Source organism: Phoca vitulina, unplaced genomic scaffold (assembly GCF_004348235.1).
Source record: "Phoca vitulina isolate PV1807 unplaced genomic scaffold, GSC_HSeal_1.0 scaffold66, whole genome shotgun sequence".
NCBI lineage: Eukaryota > Metazoa > Chordata > Mammalia > Carnivora > Phocidae > Phoca > Phoca vitulina.
In genome coordinates this window covers 7,478,288-7,501,904 of record NW_022589769.1, presented here as the reverse complement: position 1 = coordinate 7,501,904, position 23,617 = coordinate 7,478,288, and the positions used below count along the sequence as shown (strand labels likewise).

General features: G+C 55.5%; 1 protein-coding gene across 1 annotated transcript in view; it reads left to right on the top strand.

Moving 5' to 3' along the window:
- The window catches only part of ABCC6 (ATP binding cassette subfamily C member 6), a 46,447-nt gene extending 29,176 nt beyond the window's left edge, over positions 1-17,271 (top strand). The window contains exons 19-31 of the mRNA XM_032392222.1: positions 118-292; positions 1,785-1,860; positions 3,341-3,461; positions 5,253-5,460; positions 6,377-6,687; positions 8,648-8,847; positions 10,813-10,939; positions 11,706-11,807; positions 12,588-12,734; positions 14,288-14,446; positions 14,529-14,695; positions 16,309-16,503; positions 16,829-17,271. Of these exons, the coding sequence (XP_032248113.1) occupies positions 118-292; positions 1,785-1,860; positions 3,341-3,461; positions 5,253-5,460; positions 6,377-6,687; positions 8,648-8,847; positions 10,813-10,939; positions 11,706-11,807; positions 12,588-12,734; positions 14,288-14,446; positions 14,529-14,695; positions 16,309-16,503; positions 16,829-16,937 (2,097 nt within the window). The 3' untranslated portion in view covers positions 16,938-17,271. The remainder of the gene's footprint in view (positions 1-117; positions 293-1,784; positions 1,861-3,340; positions 3,462-5,252; positions 5,461-6,376; positions 6,688-8,647; positions 8,848-10,812; positions 10,940-11,705; positions 11,808-12,587; positions 12,735-14,287; positions 14,447-14,528; positions 14,696-16,308; positions 16,504-16,828) is intronic.
- Positions 17,272-23,617: the final 6,346 nt, after the last annotated feature.

The window sequence follows — 23,617 nt, the reverse complement described above, 5'->3', positions numbered from 1 at the left end:
CAAGAAGGGGAGCTGCCCCACGCTGAGCCCCAGGACACTGCCTGCCCCTTCCCCCCAGCTCTCCCTGGAAGACTGGGTCAAACACAGGAGTGTAATTTCTACCCCTTCCCCGCCCAGACGCGGATTCTCGTGACCCACGCGCTGCACGTCCTGCCCCAGGCTGATTGGATCGTGGTGCTGGAAGATGGAGCCATCGCAGAGATGGGTCCCTACCAGGAGCTCCTGCACAGGAAGGGGGCTCTGGTGGGCCTTCTGGATGCAGCCGGACATCCAGAAGACAGCGGAGATGGAGGTACTGGCCGGTCTTGGCCAGCTGTGTGTGCCTGGCTCCCCCCACCCTTGGGGAGAAGGCTCCAAGGACCCCATTGGCATGACTGGAATGCCCTTGGCCACAGCGTTCGTGGGGGCCCAGGCCTGGAAGCAGATGGTTCTCTGAAGAGGTCACGCATCCCCTCAGTTAGAGCCAGCGCCACCTTGTGTGAATGGCGCTAAGGTCTTCTACGTACATTATTTCATTAGATCTGCACAACGGCCCTCGGAGGCACATGCAGTCTTTGCTGCCCTACTAACAGGCAAACTGGGCAAAGACAGATTTTCTGAGGTCACAAGATTAGAGCTTTGGGGTTGTTCAAATCTGATGTCTGGGTTCCTAACTGCTACAGAGACTGAGCAAGGTGGTCACTTGGTGGCTCGAGGCCAGAAAGCCCACGACACGCTAGCTGGGGCTTCTTCTTTTTTTTTTTTTTTTAAGATTGTATTTATTTATTTGTCAGAGAGAGAGAGAGCATAAGCAGAGGGAGAAGCAGGCTCCCCGCTGAGCAAGGAGCCCAAAGCGGGACTCGATCCCACGACCCTAAGATCATGACCTGAGCCGAAGGCAGATGCTTCACCAACTGAGCCACCCAGACACCCCGTAGCTAGGGCTTCCAATAACCAGAAAACACAATGCGTGCTGGAAAAATGACCACGCATTAGAAGTGAAGCCGCCGATGCGAGCCCACCCACAGTGAGTGGTCCTCCCATGCGTGAGCTCATTTAATCATCACAATGCCTCTGTGAGGTCAGGGCTGTCTTTGCCTCCATTTCACAGATGAGAAAACCGAGGTGCAGAAGTGAAGGAACTAGCCCAAGCTTACATGACTTCTAAGTGGTAGTGCTGGGATTTGAACCCGAGCAGCTTGACTCCAGAGCATGTGCTTTTCCATGAGTAGGCTGGATGCTGCCCCCGACTCCCTGCCACCATGACAAAGCAAGGACACACAGTCAGGGGCCGCCAGCCCCAGGCTCTGCCTTGGCTACAAACATCTGTTGAGCAGTGGCTCACCCTGGTAAAAATCCGAAGTGTTGACTCACAGTGTCACCCTCCTGGAGTTTGAAGATGGAACCCATCTGGCCCGGGGGACGGTCAGAGGAAGGGTCCTTCCTCGGGGAAGTGACTCCTGGGGTTGGCTGGCAGTTACTAGAAAAGAACACTCCAGGCACAAGGAACTGCTGGGGCAAGGCTGTCACGCCATGCACGGTATTTGCTCCTGCTTTCCAGCCCCAAGTTCGTAGCAGGTGTGCGATAGTGTTTGCTGAGTGAATGAATGAATGAATGAATGAGTGACTGAAGGAATAATGTTCCCGGAAGAACCCAGGGAGGATGGAGAGCGGTTGCAGGAGCCAGATGGAAGGAAACAGGTGCTCACACAAGTTAAAGTCATATAGCCAGCAGGTGTCAAAGCCAGCGTCCGGACCCCAAGTACTCACTCCCATCACGTGACAGGACTCCTTTGACCTTGCAGAGACAGAACTCACGACCGAGGCCAAGGACCCCAGAGGCTCAGCTGGACGCGGGAGGCCCGTGGGTGGACCCAAGAGGTGAGTCTGCTGTGGTGCTGAGCACAGGGAGGGCACGGGCTGAGGCCGTGTGGCAGGGTATCTGGGTCACCCGCTGCATCTCAGGCAGGTAAGGGCGGCCCAAACTACTTTGGACCCCACGCCTGCTGAGTGCCCGCCATGGTGCTCAGCTGCGGGATACTTCACCTCAACTATTTGATAATCAATTGGCCGAAATGATCAAGTCCCCAAGTGGCCAGTTCATAGAATGACCGATGTGCCCACAAATATGACAAATGCCTTACAGTTTGTCAGGTGGTCTCATTGCCAGAGGGGAGCAGGGCTGACTCCAAAGAAAGATCCTCACCATAGTTGTTAAGGACCTGCCTGGCCCTGTTGTTCATCATGCTTTGACAGGCTTGCTGCGCCAAGGGCTTGAGTCTACACTCATGGGATCACTTGGCACAGGCCAGAACAGAACACACAGGTGGGGGTTCACCAGAAGGCCTGCTGTCCCCTTTTCTCCAGCCCCCTCCAGCCAGGCCATAGCTGGACTCATTGTGGGCTGTCTGCGGCAGAGGAACCCAGCCACCTGGAGCTCTCCCTTTTTATGGGAAGTGATTTTGTAAAACAGAACAATGGACCCCTGGGTGCCAGGCAGTGTGAACTTAAGTGCTGGCTGTCGGGGGACTCCAGGGGGATCTTGAGGGGCCTTGGTCCCTGGGGGAAAGTAGAGGCTGGCAGAGTTCCTCTCCATGCCAGCTAGCCACCCCGAGCACATCTGGGTCACACACTGGACAAGCCTGCTTGTCTTCCCAGTGCACGATAATCCTACGTAAGATCGGATAGATAGATGATAGATAGAGAGATAGATAGATAGATGTACATAGATGAATATATAGATAGATGAATATATAGATAGTTGATAGATTGATAAATGATGAATGGGTAGATGATTGATTGGTAGCTAGGCAGACATAGACTAGCCCCATTTTACAGCTGAAGAAACTGAGGCACAGACAGGATAAGTCAGCTGCCCATGGCTTCACGCTCAGCAGGTATCAAGGTTAAGGCAGCCCACTTCTCCATAGATGAAAGGAACATACAAGAAGTCCTCAACATTGAATTGTGCAAAATTGACATTCTGCCAAACTGGACTAGCAAGTCTGAGGGTAAACTGCAGGGGCACACAAAATGATGTAGCAAAGCTTAAGCCAAAACGAAGACTCTGAAAAACCAAGTTCCAAAGTTGGGCAAATAAGTTCATTCAGTGAGGCGGCGTCGGAAGAACAGGCTCGCTCGCCTCTGGGGTAAGATACAGCATTTCACCAGGCACCATGGAGGGAGGACGGGGCATGACGCCCTGTGGTGCTCAATATGCTCATAGAATGAATGAGTGAGTGAATGAGTGAGTGGAGAGCGTACCTCAGGGTTCAGTGGCTACCAGTGGCCTTGAGGGTTGGGTGCGAACACAGCCCGTGGACAGAGACACTGATTTATCCTCCTTTCCTCTCAGTGGCAGGTCCATGAAGTTAGTCCCCAGGAAGGACAGCACCACTTCAGAGACCCAGACAAGGGTTGCCCTAGATGATCCCGAGTGGGCAGGACGGCCAACAGGAGAGGACAGTGTGCGGGATGGCAGGGTAACCACCAGCTGCTCCCTCCCCTCTGCCCATCCCCCCACCCCTCGGGGCTCAAGACCTCCCATCAGATACAGCGCTGGGCAGGGAGCGGGGAGACTCACCTTTACTGAACACCTGCTGTGTGCCAAGTAAAACTGTAGACCCTTCATATTTCTTTGTGCTTATAACCACTCTATAATTAGATGATGATAGCCCCACTTTAGAGATGAAGAAACTGAGGTCTTAAAGAGTTTGTGTTCTCATAGCTAGCAAGGGACCAACCTGGGACTCAAATCCAGGACAATCTGCAGCTTATACTATTTCTTTTCTTCTATGTTGCTTTGTCCACCCATCCATCCACCTACCTACTCATTCATTTCTCTGTCCCTCTACATTTCCACCCATTCACCACCCACCCCATCCATCCTACTCACCCATCCATCCACCTACCCATCTACTCAGTCATCTATCAATCTCACCCAACCTCCCACCCATTCACTCATCCAGCCATCTACCCATCCACCCACCCACCCACTTATCCATCCATATACCCATCTTCCATATATCCATCCATCTACCTACTATCCATCCACCCACCCATCCATCTACCCATCTTCCATCCATCCATCCATGCACCCACTTATCCATCCATCCACCCACCCACTCACCCACCCATTCATCTACCCATCTTCTATCTATCCACCCATCGACCCACTTATCCATCCACCCTTCCATCTTTCCATCCATCCATCCACTTACCCATCCATTAACCCACCTATGCACCCACTCATCTACAGACTCATTTATTCATCCATCCACGCATCTACCCTTTCATTCACCCATTCACCCAATCACCCATTATCCCACCCAACCATCCACCCACTCATCCACCCAGAAAACATTTACAGAACCCCCACTACATGCTAGGCAATGTCTCTGCTCTGGTGGAGACTGCATACTAGCGGGGGGAAACAGTCAGCAATCAGGCTAGTAAGCAAGGTAATATCAGATAATGATAAATGCTATAAGAAAAAAATAAGGGCAATGAGATGTGGACCAACCGAGAGTCAGGAGCCTGCTTGGATTAAGATGCTCTGAAGAGTGGCACTTGAGCGGAGCCCTAAAGCAAGGGACCAGCCACAGACAGAGCAGGGGGAGAGCATTCCAGGCAGAGGGCACAGGTGCAAAGGCTCTGAGGTGGGAAGGAGCTTAGGGTGCTAGAGAAGAGAAGGGGATCCCCTGAGACCAGCAGATAGTGAGTAGGAGGTAAGGTCAGAGAGATAGACCAGAAGTTTGGAATTTCTTCTGAGAGCAAGGGAAAGCCACGAGCAGGTCAGCAACAGCAACAGCAAGATGGGGCCGGTTGATGTTTCCAGAAGTTCGCTCTGGCTACTTCTAGCCATGTGAATAACTTCAGATTCGTGGGAGCTGGACCTTAGGCAAGGGTCTTAACCTCTTCGTGCCTCAGTTTCCTTATCCGTCAGGTGAGAATGATGATGGGGGCAGAGACACATGCCTGTCCTGTAGTATGTGTTCAATAAATCACTCCCAAGCCAGGAAGTGCCACAGCCTGTCCCCTTTATGGCCCCCACTGGCCCTCTGAGGGTTCTGCAGACGAAGGGGTTCTGGAGGCGAGGTAGGGCCTAAAGGAGAGATGGGGCTCCAGGTGGGCGGCACTGAGAGAAGACCGGTGAGGTCTGCATCGTGGTTCCATCTGCCCTGTCGACGTGCTGTGAGCGTCTTACGTTGTCTTTCCTCCCTCCCTTCCCCCGGGGCCTCTCTCTGCCCCCGTCTCCCCTCCATGTGCTACAGGTGAAGGCCACCATGTACCTGACCTACCTACGGGCTGTGGGGGCTCCCCTCTGCCTCTACGTACTCTTCCTCTTCCTCTGCCAGCAAGTGGCCTCCTTCTGCTGCAGCTACTGGCTCAGCCTGTGGGCGGACGACCCCACTGTGGACGGGCGGCAGACGCAGGCGGCTTTGCGGGGCTGGGTCTTCGGGCTCCTGGGCTGCCTCCAAGGTACCCCTCCCCGGGCCCTCCTCACCCTCCATCCTCCCAGCCCCCTCCGAGGTGTTCAGGACTCCCTGGTCCTCCCGTCCCTGGCTTACCCTGTCCTTCCTGCACATCCATGCGAACATCCTGGATCCAAGTGCAGACCTGCATCCTTCAGATAAGGCGTGGGGGAGTGGGGACACTGCACATTCCCCCTCTCCTGGAGCCCCCAGAGTCTGTACCTGGCTCATCAGCAAATAAATGCAGGATCTTGGCCCCCAGTTGTTGGGGGCAGCTGAGGACTCGGGTGGGGACAGACCAACCGCGGTGTTTGGATGGGCCAGGGATAAAATCTGCCCCACCCCAGCAACAGGGAGGGAAGTGAGCCGCATCCCGAGCGCACAGATCAGCATTGGGAAGAAGGGGGTATATCAGTTTCCCAGGGCTGACAGAAACGACCACAAACTTGGTAGCTTAGAACAATAGAAATGTATCTCTCACAGTCCTGAAGCCAGAAGCCCACCACCAAGCTCTCAGCAGGACTGGGTCCCATGCCTCTCTCCCAGCTTCTGTTAGGGGCCAGCAATCCTTAGCTTATAGTATCTGTACCTGTCTTCACATCACCTTCTCTGTGTCTCTGGATGTCTTCTCTTCTCAGAAGGACACTAGTCATTGGATTTAGAACCCACCCTAAATCCAGGGTGATACCATCTCAAGATCTTTCACTTAAAAACATCTCCAAAGAGCCTATTCCCAAATAAGGTCACATTCTGAGGTTCCTGGTGGACTTGAGTTTGCAGGGTGGGGAGGCACACTATTCAACCTACTACAGGGTGGTTCCGTCAAGGGATTGTCAAGGTGGTCACATCATAAGATGGCCACCATGGGGTGGATGGGGGGTGGTCTCAGCTCTCCTGCTCTGACACCCTCTCTCTCTCCCCAGCCCTTGGGCTGTTTGCCTCCATGGCCATGGTGCTCCTAGGGGGGATCCGGGCATCCAGACTGCTTTTCCAGAGACTTCTATGGGATGTGGTGCTATCTCCCATTGGCTTCTTTGAGCGGACCCCCTTCGGGAACCTGCTGAATCACTTCTCCAAGGAGACAGACATCGTTGATGTGGACATCCCTGACAAAGTCCGGTCATTGCTGATTTATGTCTTCGGACTCCTGGAGGTCATTCTGGCGGTGACGGTGGTCACCCCGCTGGCTGCTGTGGTCATCCTGCCAGTGCTGGTTCTCTATGCTGGGTTTCAGGTAGGAGAAATTGAGCAGGTTCCCGGGGCCAGCCCACGGCACCTCGGCCAGTCCCCTGTCTCTGGGCAGGATTCGGTGTAGGAGCTTCTGCCCAGTGGGCATCTGGGGAGAATCCCTAGAAGAATTCCCAGAGGCAGAGACACCACAATTTGTTTACAACATCCTATACTCATCTCTGTCTCCCAGATGTCCACATCAAAGTTCTCAGTAGCTAACTGAAATCCGCTTCATCGTTCCCAATGATCTAGAAACCAAGAAGGCGTTGCAAGATCTCAAAGATGTAGTATTAGGTTTGACTCTTCCTGTTCCTGAGCAATTGTTTCATTAGCTTTAAACGAAAGGACGGGATCTAATGGCTTACATTCCTGAAGTGCAGTGGGCCAGTGGTCGCCAGGACACTGTCCCTCTCTCCGGATCTTCGCTCCATGGGTCTCCAAGTGTGGCCTCAGACCAACAGCGTCAGTACCAGCTGGGAGCTAGTTAGAAACGCATGTTCTTGGGCCCCACCCAAGACCTACCGACGCAGACACTGTGAAAATGGAGCGCAGAAATCTGGGTTTTCACAGACCCTCCAGGTCCTTCCGATGCATGCTAATGTTTTGTTTTTGTTTTTTTAAAGATTTTATTTATTTATTTGACAGAGACAGCGAGAGAGGGAACACAAGCAGGGGGAGTGGGAGAGGGAGAAGCAGGCTTCCCGCCAAGCAGGGAGCCCGATGCGGGGCTCGATCCCAGGACCCTGGGATCATGACCTGAGCCGAAGGCAGACGCTTAACGACTGAGCCACCCAGGCACCCCCGATGCATGCTAATGTTTGAGAACCACTGGCTTTAGCTCTGCTTGGCCTGAGGTTGCACACTCTCTCTTTCCGGGGGCAGGCCTGGTGGCCCCTGGCCACCCTAGGCTCACAGCCCCGACACAAAGTCACCTGCTCTCCAGCTCAGCATGCATAGGTCAGTCCCAGGAAAGATTAGACTTGCCGGATGGGGGGGAGGGGCGTGTGTTTATCCCAGGGCTCCTCACAGCCACCCAAGGGATGGCATATACTCCAATCGGCTAGGCTGTGCCATGCCAGCCCTCCGTGACTGGGTCCCACGGTTGAACTCCACCCCCCCAAGCCCTGCCCCAGGAAATCAGAAATAGAGCAGGAAAATCCCACAACCACCACTGTCTTCTCTCTGTCCCCTTGACTTGGGGAGGGGCAGCTTTGGGGGCAGGCAGAGGTGGGTCTGAATCCAGGCCCTGCCACTTGCTTGCCGTAGAAACCCGAAGCAGCTGCTTTGTCCGTCCGGGCCTTGGGTGTTCTCATCTGTAGACCGTGAAGCCCATGAACGCCCACCTCGCATTCATAAATGGTATTTGTAAAGGGCCTAGTCACAGCCTGGGTGTTCGGCAAACGCCAGTCCTCCCTGCCTGCACACAAATGGCAACTCAAAGCAAATAACGCTGCAGATTATTCGCGCATTGTTACGCTGCCAGCACCTGGCATGGAAGCTCCAGTTAAGGGAATGAGTTCCACTTGGCCAACTGCCTTCCGTGTCCTTTATGATTTTGTTCCCACAGTGACTGGGCCCTAAGGGAAGCAGGTGGCCTCAGAGCTGGGAATGAGACATTCACACCAGAGGAGTGATTTCTCAATCCTGGCTGTGCATGAGAATCACCCAGAAGGGTTTTTAAAAACATACTGGGGCCAAGGTGACCCCGCCAGAGATTCCGATTTACTCGTTCTGGGCTGGGCCACGGGAGGGTTTTAGAGCTTCCCAGGTGATCTTAAAAAGAACCACGTAACTCTGATCCTGCAAGGAAATGGGAGCCCAGAGAGGGGAAGCAACTAGCCCAAGGTCACAGAGCAAGCTGGTAGCAGAGCCTGCTTGGAAAGTCTGTCCTCGGGGCTCCCTGTGCTTCTCACACTCCCCATCGGTGTCTGTGACTTCTCCCCTCCGCACCTGTCCCACTGCAGAGCCTGTACGTGGCCAGCCTATGCCAGCTCAGACGCCTGGAGTCAGCCAGACACTCGCGCGTGTGTTCCCATGTGGCCGAGACCTTCCAGGGCAACGCAGTGGTCAGAGCCTTCCAGGCCCAGTGCCCCTTTGTGGCTCAGAATGACACAAACGTGGACGAAAGCCAGAGAGTCAGTTTCCCACGGCTGGTGGCTGAGAGGTAGGACGAGCCCGGGGGCAGAGAAGACACTGTACTCCATCTCTGTCCCCATAGAGTGAACCGAGGGTCATACTGCGTGGCCAGAGAGATCAAGCGGCCTGCCCAAGGTCACACAGCAAGGCAGGGATAAAACCGAGGCTGCATACCATGGGTGCACTCGGCTTGCGCCGTGAGCAGATGGAACGTGGCCTGCCGAGTCCCCAGCAGCAGGTGGGCGGGAGGTAGAGATGCCAGCAGAAGGGGAGAAACCTCTGTGCTCAGGCCACTGGACTCTTGCCTTGCTGAGAGAGCAGCTCTACAAGCCTCAGCGTCCTTTCGGGAATGCAGGCTTTGAGCACAGACAGCCTGGGCTCCAGTCCCAGCTCTGCAACTTCCTCGCTGGGCGATCTTGGGCAAGTTACATACATCTCTGAGCCTCATTTGTCAAAGCGGGATGGCTTTCATGGGGTGGCTATCAGGATTCAGTAAATACACTCAGCTAATACTTGTAACAAGCTTACTACATGCCCGACACGGTTCTGGGCACTCTACATGGATTTATTCCCTTAGTCCTATTAACAACTCACGAGGCAGAGGCCATTCTAGAGATGGTGAATCTCAGGCACAGAGAGATTTAGGAACTTGCCCCGGGCCATGCAGCAAATACGTGGTGGACTCAGGCTTTGAACCCAGGTGCCATGGTGTGGAGAGGGCCAAGCACACAGTAGGCACTCAGTAAATGCGAATTCCTTCCTCCTTTGTGCCCCAGGTCCCTGGCCAGCTGATTGGCTGTGGGCAATGTCTCACTCCCACATGCCTTCTGGGTGACCTGGCCTGCCTCTTCCTGGGGCCCCAGCCTAGGGAGGAAAGAACTTATGAACATTTAGAAAGCACCTACTATGTGGAAGGCCCCCTGATTTCCGTGCTACGTATAGCACATCCCATTTAATCCTCTCAACTGTAAGGAGCCAGACGTTACCTCATTGCACAGATGGGTAAACTGGAGTTTAAAGAAACAAAGGGACTGTCTCAAGGTCAGCCGTCTAGGAAGTGGCTTATTTACTCACTTGTTGGCTGCTTCATTGAAAATCCATGACCTGTTGAAAAGGTTCATGCTTTCTGGTATCAGTCAGGGCGATGTGGCTTCCAAGACTTGTTAATGTGTATACCTAACTCTTCTGAGCCTTAGTGTCCTCACCTGTCAAATGGGGACAACCCCACTTTGGGGGGTTGTTTGGAGAACAAAATATTATATATAGTAAAGCCCAGAGCTCCCTGAAGACAGGGATTCTAAAACTGGATCACACTGTGTCTCCAGTGCCTCTGGCATGCACGGCATACAGTAGATGCTTAATACATGTTTGTTGAATGAATGAATGGTAGAGTAGGAATCCAGTAGGAGGGGTTGCGTATTTATTCATGCATTCAATATATTCGCCATTGAGCATCTACTATGCGCTGGGTCCCGTGCTAGGTACCGGGGACAGAGTCATGAACGAGACAAAGCCAATGCCCACGCCGAGCTCACAACCTGCCAATGGAGACTGATGGTCAAGGGCTGAGTAAATAGTTTTATTATAAAGAATGGTAACTGTTATGAAGTTATCAGTTACATGTGAGAGAGAAAGGAGGGAGCAGTCCAGGAGGGCTCTTAGAGGAGGCGACGTTCAAGCCAACGTGGGCAAGAAGATAAGATGGAGTTGGGTTCAGGCAGGGGGAGCACAAGGGATATGGGCAGGCGTCTCCCAGGGACAGAAAACTGGCACCGACTGTGAGCCAGGCTCTGAGCTGGGCACAGGTGAGACAGGAAATCATCAACCTCCCCCACCCACTGAGCTTGGGGGGGGTCTGGGGTGTGGAGGGGACCACTGCTGGGGACCCCTGTGGGACTCAAGCTGGCACGATGACCGGACCCTGTGCCCAGAGAAGCAAGTCCTGCAGACAGGGCCCCCCGCCGACAGGGCTCTTACCTGCCTCCCCTCGCAGGTGGCTGGCTGCCAACATAGAGCTGCTGGGAAACGTGCTGGTGCTGGCGGCCTCCGTGTGTGCCGTGCTGAGGAAGGCCCACCTTAGCGCCGGCCTCGTGGGCTTCTCGGTGTCCGCCACCCTCCAGGTACTCCCAACGCCCAAGACAGACCCCTGCCAGGGGGACCTTCCAGGAGCGAGTCCAAACTACCAACCCGTGAGGAAAATACAGCTCTACAGAAGCTTAGCTGGGGGGACCTTCCTGGACCTTGGGCCAGAGTCTTCCCTCACAAAGCCTCAGTGTGTGCATCTGAAAAATGGGGCAGTCATCTCTTCACCTCACACATTGTAAAGACTAGTTGAGATAAGGTATATAGAAATAAGGTATATAGAGAGAGTGCCTTGCTAAATTTTGTTAACTATTAATAACAATATCTAATGTCAGATCATATGTATGAGGGAAAAAAATATATACCTAAGTAGCATTCTTTATGAATGAAGCATTGTTCTCACAGCTTTACAAATATTAACTCGTTTAACTCTGCCCACAACCCCATCAGGGATCCTCTCATTATCCTCATTTTACAATGAGGCAAAATGATGGGAAAATCCGGGGATAGAAACCTCTCAGAACGGAAGTCAGTGGGCCTGGGTCCTGCTGTGTGTCCTTGGGAGGGCCACACGCCCTCTCTGGTCCTATCTCCCCACCTGTATCAAGATGGGTTGGACAGGCTCCTTTCTACTCTGCATAGAAGGCATTGGGGGGGGGGGGGTGTCCTGGCGGCTGCAGTCAAATCCCATGCCCTTGTCTGTCCCAGGACGTGGGTGATTGTCTGCAGGGGGGGCTGAGGCAAGCCTGCAGGCGGCCTTGCGGAAGCTGGCCTGCCATGCCTTCTCGTGCCTTCTCCCACCAGATGACGCAGACGCTACAGTGGGCCGTTCGCAGCTGGACGGACCTGGAGAGTAGCATCATGTCGGTGGAGCGGATGAAGGACTATGACCAGACGCCCAAGGAGGTGACGGCGGTGGGGGGGTGCGGGAGGTGGGGGGGGTGAGCCCGGGTCTAGATCCGCTCCAGGCGTGCGGGCCCCGAGCGCCGCGGGCTGCACGTGCAGTCAGGGCCAACATAGCAGTACCGGTTCAGAGCAGAGCGTGTGGAACCAGGACAAATCCTGGTTCCTGGGCTTCTTCACTTGGGCAGAGCAGGTCCTGCTTCTGAGTGGGGGGGGACCACGAGTGACAGTGGCAGGACACGCGCATGCTAGCAACACGACAGAGGCGTCCCAGCGAGATCACAGCCACGCGGCAAGCCCGCAGTGCAGGCGTGGGGGGTGGGGGGGGCGTGAGACCCCGCAGGGAAGGACGGCGGGGCAGGCCCACTGGAGGCACTCCATTTGCGCCCACTGCTCTTACCGGCCCCCTGACACCTCTAGGGCGTGGAGGGCACGTTCAAGGTCCCGGGAAGAGCCAGCGGCAGCTAATGCCCCCTACGGCGCGGTCTCGTCCTCCTCGCAAAGGTGAAGGGGCGTGTCTACCCCTTCTAGAGGAAGAGAGACTATTATTTGACAATTAATAATGGCTAATAATAATAATAATAGAGTAGCCAATACCAGCATTATTTTTATAATCCCAGATATTGTTTTTCGCTCTGCTGTTCCATGCCCCCTACCACCCTGTAAAAAAGCAGTAAATATGCCCATTTTGCAGAAGAGGAAACTGAACCTCAAAGAGGTGGGCCATTTCGTGAGACACCTCGGAGAGACACTCCTCTGACCCCCTGTCCCCTCCTGCCCCAGGCACCCTGGAGGCTGCCCACCTGTGCAGCCCGGTCCCCCTGGCCTCACGGGGGGCAGATCGAGTTCCGGAACTTTGGGCTAAGATACCAACCTGAGCTCCCACTGGCCGTCCGGGGTGTGTCCTTCAAGATCCACGCCGGAGAGAAGGTGAGCGGCTCTTCCATGTCTTCCTCCTCATGGAGGCCAGGCGCAGGGTGAGCAATGCCTCCTCCACACCCCACTTCAGCTCCCCTCGTCTGCAGACCCACCACACCCTAACCGAACCTAGTCTTCCCCAAACCTGCCGCCATCTTGGTGAGATGCACCATCCGCCCCCCTTGGTTTCCCAGACAAGGAGGCATCTCCCTGACTCCCTTCTTTCTTTTTGCCTCTGATATTAGTTGAACACCTACTATGTGCCGGGGCAGGGGGCAGAATGCTCCACGTACCTTATCCAGTTGGCCTGGGCTCAGTTCCTGGCTTTGCCATGGCTGACCTTGGGCAAGTCACTTGAGGTCTTGATCCCAGTTTTTCCATCTGTAAAATTGGAAATCATAGTGTCACTCTCCTAGAGCTGTTGTGAAGCTTAACTGAGTTAATACGTGGGGACACTGTCTGGAACAGGGCCTGGCACATTGCCAGTGCTGCAGAAATGTTTACCAGTGCTTTTATTCATTATCATTTGCACTTTTACTCTGACAACAACCCTAGGCAGAAGCGCTAGGATTATCCCATTTTACAGATGTTTAGCCCATGGACTCCCCACCCAGGCACACTTCCTTCCTGCCTTCCCCCGAATGGCTCCAGGCCCCTAACTGAGCCCCCAGCTTCCCGTTTCACCTCCTCCAGTCTGTTTTCCTATGATCTTTATCCCGGCATGTTGTTCCCCTGCTTGGGACCTTCCGTCTGCTCCCAGCTTCCCTTAGAAGAAAGCCCAAACTCCTGAGCTTGGCATTCAAGGCTATGCCCAAGTCTCCGTGTATTGCCCTGTTGGGGCTTAGCCAACACCGTGGAGTAGCCGCCTCACTGGCCCAGGTGGGCACCCAGTGCTGCCCTCGGGGAGTTTACAGTCTAGCACTTAGTGTGGTTGACCTGGAATCTTCCCCCTCCCCAAACTCTTACTCATCCTTCAAGATGCCACTCAAGAATCCCCTCCACCATGAAGCCTTCTCTGATTGCCCCATTAACTACCCCCATCCCGGGCAGCTTCAGGTCCAGAGTTTTGACTATAGAGGGGGCTTGTTCATCCCACTGTATTCAAATGAAGTATGCTCAGTTGCACTATTTCCCAGACCACCCAGGGAGCTCTTTGGAGCAAGGACTCCTTCATTTCTGTATTCCTGGTGGCTAGAACAGTGCCTGTCCTACAATGGGTGACACGTGTCATTCACTTCTTAAATCGTGCCGGACCTCCACGGAGTGTCAGACATTGAGAATGCAACAGTAAATGCTGATGGAGGATGGGGGGGCAGCGGGGGCGGAAGGTAATGATGTCCAGAAAGAAGGTTGGATAGAATGGGATGAGTATATGGAAAGGTAATCAAATGAAAGGACAGAGGGACAGATGGAAGGACGATCCATCAAAGGATGATGGATAGACGGATGGATCTTGGGCGCAGGGGAAAGACCTCGCAGAGATGCCCGGGGACCCTCCAGCCCATGGCCTGCCTTCGTCTGGTCGGGCCTGGTCAGAACGAGCCTCGCCTCCCATCCCCTGACAGGTGGGCATCGTCGGCAGGACGGGGGCCGGGAAGTCCTCCCTGGCCGGGGGCCTCCTGCGGCTCCTGGAGGCGGCCGAGGGGGGGATTTGGATCGACGGGGTCCCCATCGCCCACGTGGGGCTGCACACGCTGCGGTCCAGGATCACCGTCATCCCCCAGGTGAGGTCTGGAGGGAACGGAGTGGGCAGAGGTGAGAGGCACGGCCGGGCCCGGCTCTGACCCTCTGCCCCCTTCCGGCCAGGACTCGGCGCTGTTCCCCGGCTCTCTGCGGATGAACCTGGACATGCTGAATGAGCACACGGACGAGGCCATCTGGGAAGCCTTGGAGACAGTGCAGCTCAGAGCCGTGGTGGCCAGCCTGCCGGGCCAGCTGCAGTATGAGTGTGCCGAGCAAGGTCACAGCCTGAGGTAGGCTTGGCCCCCATGCCCCGACTGGGGTCAGCCCCGGGCTAATGTGCCCTGGAAGTCAGCCCATTCAGTCAGTACTCACAGTATGAACCCGTCGCTTATCAGCAATCCCAAACACCAACACAGGCTCTGAGTAGCCAGGTTCTTTTTCCTAAATTCAGTCCCTAAATGTATCTGGGCGACAAAACCCAACCTGTAATTACCCACACAAGGCTACTTACGGTCTCTCTTTATCCCACTCAGCATTTATTTTGCTGCAAAAGTATGGTTTTTGATATTGGTGCTTAACCACACACTCACTGGGGTATTGAATAACATATGGTTTATGGTTTTTTTTTTGTTTTTTTTTGAGACAGAGAGAGCACGTGTGTGTGAGTGAGGCTGGGAGGGACAGAGGGAGAAGGAGAGAGAAAATCTCAAGCAGGCTCCACGCCCAGCGCAGAGCCCAAGGCAGGGCTCGATCTCATGACCCTGAGATCATGACCTGAGCCCAAATCAAGAGTCAGACGCCTAACCGACTGAGCCTCCCAGGCGCTCCTGGCCTATGCCTTTTTAAAGAAATTTTAATTGTGGTAAAATACACATAAAATTGAGCATCTTTACCATGTTTTAATGTACAACTGGTAATGTTGAGTACATCCCCACCATTGTGTAACCCATCTCTAGAACTTTGTCATCTTGCAAAACTGAAACCCTATACCCATTAAAGGAGCAGTTCCCTATTTTCCCCAGCCTGCAGCCCCCGGCAGCCACCATTCTGCTGTTTCTAGGAATTTGGCTACTCTGGGCCTCTCATTTAAGTGGCTGGCTTATTTCACTCAGCACAATGTTCTCCACGTTGTAGCAGGTGTCAGAACTTCCTTTTTGAGACTGAATGATACTCCATTGTATAGATAGACCACATCTTTTTTATCCATTCATTCATTGATGGATACTTGGGTTGCTTCCACCTTTTGGCTACTGTGAATAATGCTGCCAGGTGTATGGTGTGTGCCTTTTTTCAAAACCAAGACATTCTGGGGGTGGCTGGGTGGCTCAGTCGGTTAAGCATGGCAGGAAAGAGCCCCAGACACCCTTGGGTCTCGAGGGTAAGGGGTCTCACAGACCATGTGACCTCGAGCCTCAACTTCCCTGTCTGTAATTAGAGTAGGAGAAGCCCCGGGTGCTGAGGGCTTTCTCCGTGGCAAGCAGACCGCTGAGCACTTTATGGGACTTATATTGTCCTCGCACCGTCAGTAGTCACAAGACTCAATACAGTAACCACCTTGGTGGTCACTGTGAGAAGTGACCCAGCATATGCACACGCACGCACTCATGTGTCCAGCACAAGGTGAAAACCCCAGAATAGAAACAGAAATAGCCGTTTCACTGCTGGGGAAACTGAGGCACCAGGGTTTGAATGTCTTGCCTCGAGTCACCCTGCTCAAAAATGGCAGGATGGGGATTCCTACCAGCTCGTGGACCAGGGACCGACCCACGTGTAGACGTGCATGTGCACACACACACCCCCAACTTCTGCAGCTGTCGGGGGGAACCCCATCTGTGGGCAGACCCTGCCCATCCTGACGTGCAGGCACACCAGTGTCTGGCCTGACCCTCCCACTCATTCCCAGTGTGGGCCAGAAGCAGCTCCTGTGTCTGGCGAGGGCCCTTCTCCGGAAAACCCGGATCCTCATCCTGGATGAGGCCACGGCCGCCGTGGACCCAGGCACGGAGCTCCAGATGCAGGCCGCCCTCGGCAGCTGGTTCGCCCGGTGCACGGTGCTGCTCATCGCCCACCGCCTGTGCTCCGTGATGGACTGCGCCAGGTTCGCACCCCTCCCCGGCTGGCCCTCGGGGGCTCCCCCGGCCCCCGCCGCCCCTGCAGCGGCCGAGGAAGCGGCGGGGTTTAGAGCCGGAGGGGCGCTGGAATGGATTAGCGAGTGCCCACTCTACGGGAGGCAGAACTGATGCCCTGAGGGGAAGGGAGGGGCCACGGACTCATGCCCAGCTGATGCTTCCGCCCTGCATGTCAGGGTCAGGAAACTGCAGGGAAGGCCAGACTCTTCCAGAACAGACACGCTGGGCTTTTGGCGGCAGAGTGCCCGGGCCGACTGGGCTGGTAAGAGCTGCTCGTTTCCCTCTACCCTGCAGGGTGCTGGTCATGGACAAGGGGCAGATGGCAGAGAGTGGCAGCCCGGCCCAGCTGCTGGCCCAGAAGGGCCTGTTTTACAGGCTGGCGCAGGAATCGGGCCTGGTCTGAGCCCTCAACTCTCGCCTCGTCGTACCAGCCCAGAGAGACTGCTGTGCCCTGGGGGTGCCAGGGACCCAGGGGTCATCGGTTGGCACCGCTCTCTGGGAGGAAAATGGCAGAGGAAGTGGCCAACCGTCACAGACCCCTGGGAGGACACAACAATGCCCAGGTCGGTCTGATCAGGGCTCGTCCAGCCTCGTCCACCCCGGAGCTGAAGTTGCTGGTGGCTCTCCGCGCTGGCTGCCCAGGGGCCTCACCCGAGGGGCTCAAAAACCCACCCATGCCCGGGCTCCACCACAGACCCTGAAAATCAACATCCCCGGGGCTGGGGCTGGGGCTGGGGCTGGGGGGGGTGGAGCATGTACCTTTTACAAATTACCCTCTTTATTTTGAGATGGTTGTAGATGGACAAGCAATTATAAGAAATATTCCAGGAAGTTCCTGGGTAGCCTTACTCTGTTTCCCCCAATAACAACATCCTGAAAAACAGTAGTACAGTATCATAACCAGAATAGTGACATCGGTACCATTGGCCGATGCTGTTCGGATTTCCCCACTTTTACTTGGATTTGTGCGCGTGCACGCACACGTGTCTCTGGGCAAGCTTCTGCACCTGCCACCACCAGTCAGGATGCCGAGCATGGCCAGTACCACTAGGACACCTCCAGTCACCATGTTGTGACCGTACCCACCTTCCTCCCGCCCACAACCAGGTGCTGATGCGCTCTCCATTCTGGTAAGTATTTTTAAAGCTCCTCATAGGATTCCAGGGAATTCCACACCTCCTGCTGCTGCCCCTCCACCCTCGTAGGTGAGCCCCAAGGAGCGTCTTGTCTGAACCGACACACAGGCCGACCCCCCAACCCCCCCACCAAGAACAGGCCGGCCCCCCACACCAGCACCTTCAGTGCCAAAAACAAGATTTGCGGAGCCAGGGACTCCCGGGCCCCCCACGGAGAGAATTTGCTCAGGGCACACATTGCATGTGTGTGAAAGACCAAATTCTAGCTCCTGGGGGTGGGCGGCTGGGGGGTGGGGGGGAGGCCCACCAGCAGGTGCATCAGCCGGAGAGTGTCCTCCGGAGACTGTTGGAAGCCCCAGGTCCGCGGCAGAGATGGGCCGGGTCTTGCCCCCCCGTCCAGGGGAGGCACCAGCACGGCGTGCCGTGGGGCTCGGCCCGTCTCCCTCTGCAGTCGGAAAGCTGATACAGCGCGGCTGAAGCCGGCTGCAGGCGCGGGCCAAGAGGGACCAGAGTCTAAAATAGCCAAGCCTGAGGTCACACAGACACGCTGCGGTGAAGGGCAGCATGAGAACAAGTCCACGCCTTGGATGAGAACTTTCTGGCAGCCCAGGGTTCTGCCGTGACCTCATGGCATCGCTGTGGGGATAAAGTTAATACGTGCAAGCGTCTGAGCTGAGCTGGGCACAAATACGTGCTCAATCAACTTTCATTATTAGTGTCAATACTGTTCTGTTTGAGGAGCTCCTCGGGTCCTCCGTGGGGCAGAGAGTATACACGCCAGAATTTTTTTTACCTGCATCGCTACTGACGTGGGGTTGATGATTCTGGGTCGCGCACCGTGGGATGCTCGGCAGCATCCCTGGCCTCTCCTCACTAGATGCCAATCATACTGTCACCTATTGTGACAAGATGTCTCCCGACGCTGCCAAGTGTCCCCTGGGGGATCAGTCACCCAGTTGAGAGGGACTGGGCTAAGCCAACCCACCGATCACCCAGATACACGGACAGTGGCTGTGTTGGTGTATCAGGAAGGGCCTGAGGACACCCACCCACCCTGTCCTAGCCACGTCACAGGGACCTTACGCTGTTCCATCCAGCATAGGGTTTTCAGCCCGGAGGAAACTAAATCTAGATCTAATTGCAGCTTCTACGTCCCTCTGCCAAGGTGTGGCCAGAAGCTCATTTGGATGCCTTCCAAGTGGGGTCAGAGGGCTGCATCCCTTGCCGGCCCCCAGTCCTGCCTCCGAAGGGCCGGCCCCACCATTACTAGCACCTACCAACTCCGTTTTGGAAAGGTGGAAAATGAGGCCCAGAGAGCCCACATGACCTTGGCATGCCAAAGTCACCGGGCTTGTAAGTGGCAGAGCGGGCCGGTGAGGGTGAGGGGGGTCTGTCCTGGGTCTATTTAACACCACAGCCCAAGACATCGCGTGGGGGATCCTGCCCAACTTGGAAGGACAGGAAGGGACCAGGCGCAGCACTTTGCACTTTGCTTGGAGCGGGGCCCCTGACATCCGGGCACACGGACCGCAGGCAAAAGTGGTAGCCGCTGTGTTTGGCAAACGCACTCGGGGTCCTTTGAGGCTTTTTCAAGGACAGAGGGGAGCGGGTGCTATGGAAGCCAGCACTAATGAGGGTGCTGGGGGGGGCGCACCACGGCTCCCCAGAGACCGTGCCGAAGGCCCGCTGGGAGACAGCTACAGGGAAAGTCACGTACAGACCTGTGGTCGGTTCTTCATCCTCCCGTGTCCCCTCGCGTCACTGCCGACGCTCACCAATCCCTGCCCGGATGCCCGCCACAGCCTTTCAGTGAATCCTTACAATGGGGGGAGGAAGGGAGCAGGGTTATCACCTTACTAGGACGCTTTCGTGAGGCCCCTTTCACGGAGAAAATGCAGGGATCTGAACCCGGGTGGCCTGGCGCCAGAGCCCACGTCCTAACCACTGAGCTGCCTCGTGCACACTCCTTTAGCTCTAGAACATCAGCTCGCTGACAGCTGAATTCCACTCCGGCAGCAACACCCCCCCCCCCCACCAGAAGGGAAGGAATGGGCTCCTTTCGTTCTTGACACAAGGGATTTGTTCACATGCGTTCACTGTCTCCCAGCATCTGGCACGGTGCACAGCACGTGGGAGTGTTCAATAAGTGACGATTGCATGGATGGACGGACGGCTGGATGGATATCAGGATGGCTGGATAGACGGACAAATGAATGAATGAAAGCCATCACCACGTAGGACGGTGTCCGGAGGGCCAGGCGTGGCTCTGGGTGCTTTACCTGCATCGGCTTCCATCCTCACACCCACCTGGCCAGATGGACACGATCCCAGCTGTACCAATGAAGAAACCACAGCTCCTGAAAGGCAGGTTCGAGAGGCCCCAGTGACGTCACACTTGGCCCAGGGCCCGGCACAGCGAGCTCGGTGTTGGATCAGAGAAGGCAGTCACCGGGGGCGAGCTATGGGCCCAGGGTGGGCATTCATTACAGAGTAAGGCGATCAGAGCCTTGCTCTTGGGGAGCCGCCACTGTGAAAGAAACAGGGCAGCGACCAGCCACGCTGACATCTGGGGCAGAGGGAAGCCCTGGGGGCGGGACAGTGCCCAGCATGCTGGAAGGACAGCAGAGGGGCTTTGTGGCTGGAGGGCCCTGCGAGATGGCCAGAGGGGAGCTGGGGGCAGAGGTTACGGGAAGCCGGGGTGTGCAGGGAAGCTGCCTGCCGCCAAACACGGGGACCACTGGAGGGTTGTGATGGAGGGTTTTTAAAGGCACACGATGCTGCTGGGTGGAGAACACACTGTACTGGGGGGAAGTGGGGTGGCCAGGGCAGCAGGGAGATCGCTGAGGTGGTGGTCACAGGGGCACGAGACAGGGACCCGCGTGGCAGCAACTGGAGGGCAGAGAAGTGGTCAGACTGTGAGTACTTTGCTGGAATGTGCTGTGGGACCCACGCGGGAAGCATCACGCCTGTTCCCCGCTCCGCTCTGGCCTGGGGGTCCGTTCCCACAGGAGTGAGGCTAAGCACTGAGCCCAGGGCCGGGCACCCAGGAGGCTGGGGGCCCCCCTTGCTCCTTCCACGGCATTGAAGCGCTTACCCCTGCCCCAGCCTCGGGGCTTTGGACGCCACCCTCTCCGGGGTTAAGGCCGCACGCGGTCTCCTCTACAGGAAGCAGCATGAGCTTGAACCCAGGCCCGCGACCCTCCTGAGCACCGGTTGTCCCACGGCGCACGCCCATGAGGCACACACCAGGTCGCACACTTGGGACACCTGGTTAGGATCTGACCTGGGACCTCACCCCTAAAACTGACCCCCCCACATGGCATATCCAAATACTTCCCTTCTAATGGGAACAAGCTGACCAGCCTCTCTTTACTGAGCACGTCCACGCTCCGGGCGACACGGCAGGATGCCCGCTCTGCGCAGCTACTCGGGGCCTGCTTTCAGGGTGCAGCACGGATGGTTTGCTCCCCAAACACGGCAACTCTTCACGAGCAAGACTCACCCAGTGCAAACTCAGAAACCCAACACGCCAGCCTCACTTCCCCGCTGGCCACGACTCAAGAGACCACGGGAACGACCACTAGGGGAGGTACTACTCTTCCTTACCTCCCCCTGCCATCTCCCAGCTTCCTTTGCGGTGGGGCTGGGGCCACGTGACTGACTCTGGCCACTGGGCTGAGTGGAACGGATTTGTGTCGCTTCCGGTTTGGGGCACTTAAGAACGGGGGTGCGTCATCCTGTTGCCCGCTTTCCCCTCCCCTGCGGTGCCGGTCTCCGCAAGCCAGCCCTTGGGAGGCGTGATGCTGTAAGACCACAACAGCCTGGGTCTCTCCGTTGCTGCAGGGAAGACAGGGACCCTAGAGAGGATCTGACGCTCATCAAAAAATGCCTGAGTGAGAAATAAACCCAGGTGTTCGTTTCCTAAGCGTTCACGGCTAATTTGCTACCACAGCACAGCCCGGCCCACCTAAACAGTTTCTCGGCTAACTTTGGCCACGTGGGACTTTTGCCTGGCTTGTGTCTTAGATGACCAAGGTCGTGCGTGCCACAAACCATCACTGCTCATCAGCACAACAATCCCGCGGGGCAGGTCAGCCCTGTTTTATAGACGAGGCAGCTGCAGCAGAGACGTCCAGTGACTCATGCAGGGTCACCCAGTCAGCAAACCGCAAGGGCAGGGCTCAAGCCCAGGCTCCGTCCACCGTACCATGCCGACTCCCCACTGAACCCCACCTGCGTCTTCACCTCTCAGGTCCCGTTCCTGGACAAGAGCTCCCACTGGAGACAACGGGTTTGCCAAAGACAAAGAACAGAAGCAGGCAAGAGCGTAACCCCGTCCTAACTTCTGAAGGACGTGGCAGAACCCGCAGCTAACGCCCCAAAGAAAACAGAACAATTGTTCAGTAAGAAACAAAATATTTTTTTTTACTGTAAATTATTTGCAAATGTTCACGTTTCCAGTGTAAGTCTTTAGAAAAAGATCCCCAAGAAAAACTTGGTTTATCTAATGTGAAAGAATGGTATAACTTACAAAAAAATAAATATATATTTCCACCTAAAAGAAGAAAGATGCTTCTCTGGGTGTGAAGTCAGCAATGTAATTCATAGCGAGTATGAATCCTGGAGCAGCAGTGACCTTCCTCTGCGTTTTGGGTCTCGCTTTGGTCTCCGAGAAACCGAGAAGGACTCTGCTTCTCCATTTTCTTCCAGGAACACGTGGACCACCTGTCACCTGCCAGCCGACGTGGCTGGGAATCCCTGGGAATGCTGCTCCTCAACCAACACCTCCTCCCAAGAAATTAAACTCTTGAGACTGTTTTTCCCCCTTGGAGCAGCACTTAAAGCCAAAAAAACAAAACAAAATAAAACAAAAAAAAAGAAAAAGCCATCACTGATATCTGTGAATGGGTCCTTTTCTTGTCCTGGAAGAGACTCGGTCATGAAATGTCGAGTTCTCCACACTGCCATCCTTCAAGCCACCCAGATGCCAAGGGCGAGGGAAAAAAAATCTAACCACACGGAGGAGACTCAACGGGGCCCTTTTCAGTCCCGACCGGCTGCACCTGGGAGGTACCTAGCGCTCTTGGCCTTGACCGCTTCATCATCATCGGCAGATCTTCTCTCTCAGGGACTAGGGCAGTAAAGCCATCCTAGCGATGGGGAGAAAGAGGGAGCAAGGAAAGCAAGGAGAAGACTGGAGTGGATGAGGAGCGGAGCGGCCGGGCTGGGGAGTTGGTACTGAGATGATCTCTGGGTCCAGACAGCCCAAGTCCCGCTGAGTCCCATCAGTGAGAAGTCCGGGGACGTGGAGGCTGCCCCTGGCCTGGGAGGCGAGTACCGGGAGAGCAGGGCTGGGACGTGGGTTCCCAGTGTCTGAGCGCCTGGAAGACCAGATGGTTGGTAAGAGGAGTGTCCGTGGCCCTCAGGGTACTGCCTGAGGGGAGAGTAATCTTCCCAGGCCCCTCACTCCCACCTGCAGCCCCAAGGAGACAAAGCACACTGGGGGTTGCCGGGGGCCGGGGAGCTTCTCAAAGACGGAATCCGTTGACTTTGGCTGGAGAGATCTGAGGCAGTTGGCTGGATTTGGTCACTAGCGTTATTTTATGAAACCACTTTCTCTGGCAGTCTGGCTGCCAAAACCTCCTCACGGAGCACCAAGAGCACGAGCGTGCGATCCCGGGGGCCTGAGAATATATGTGCGTCTTGCAGGGGCCACGGAGGCAAGGGCGGGAGTGTTCTGGGTGGGCTGCATCTCTGTGTCTCTCCTGCTTCTTCACGGCCAATTCCAGCTCGGGGGCCAGACGGTGGCTGCTTTTGAGTTTTGGTTTTGGGGGTTGTTTTTTTTTTCTCTTTTTTTTTTTTGGTTTCAGTACACAGGAGGCTTGGGTTCCCAAGGACGGTGCCTCAGTACGTCACCCCCGGACGCTGGCGTGTCAGCCCTGCAATT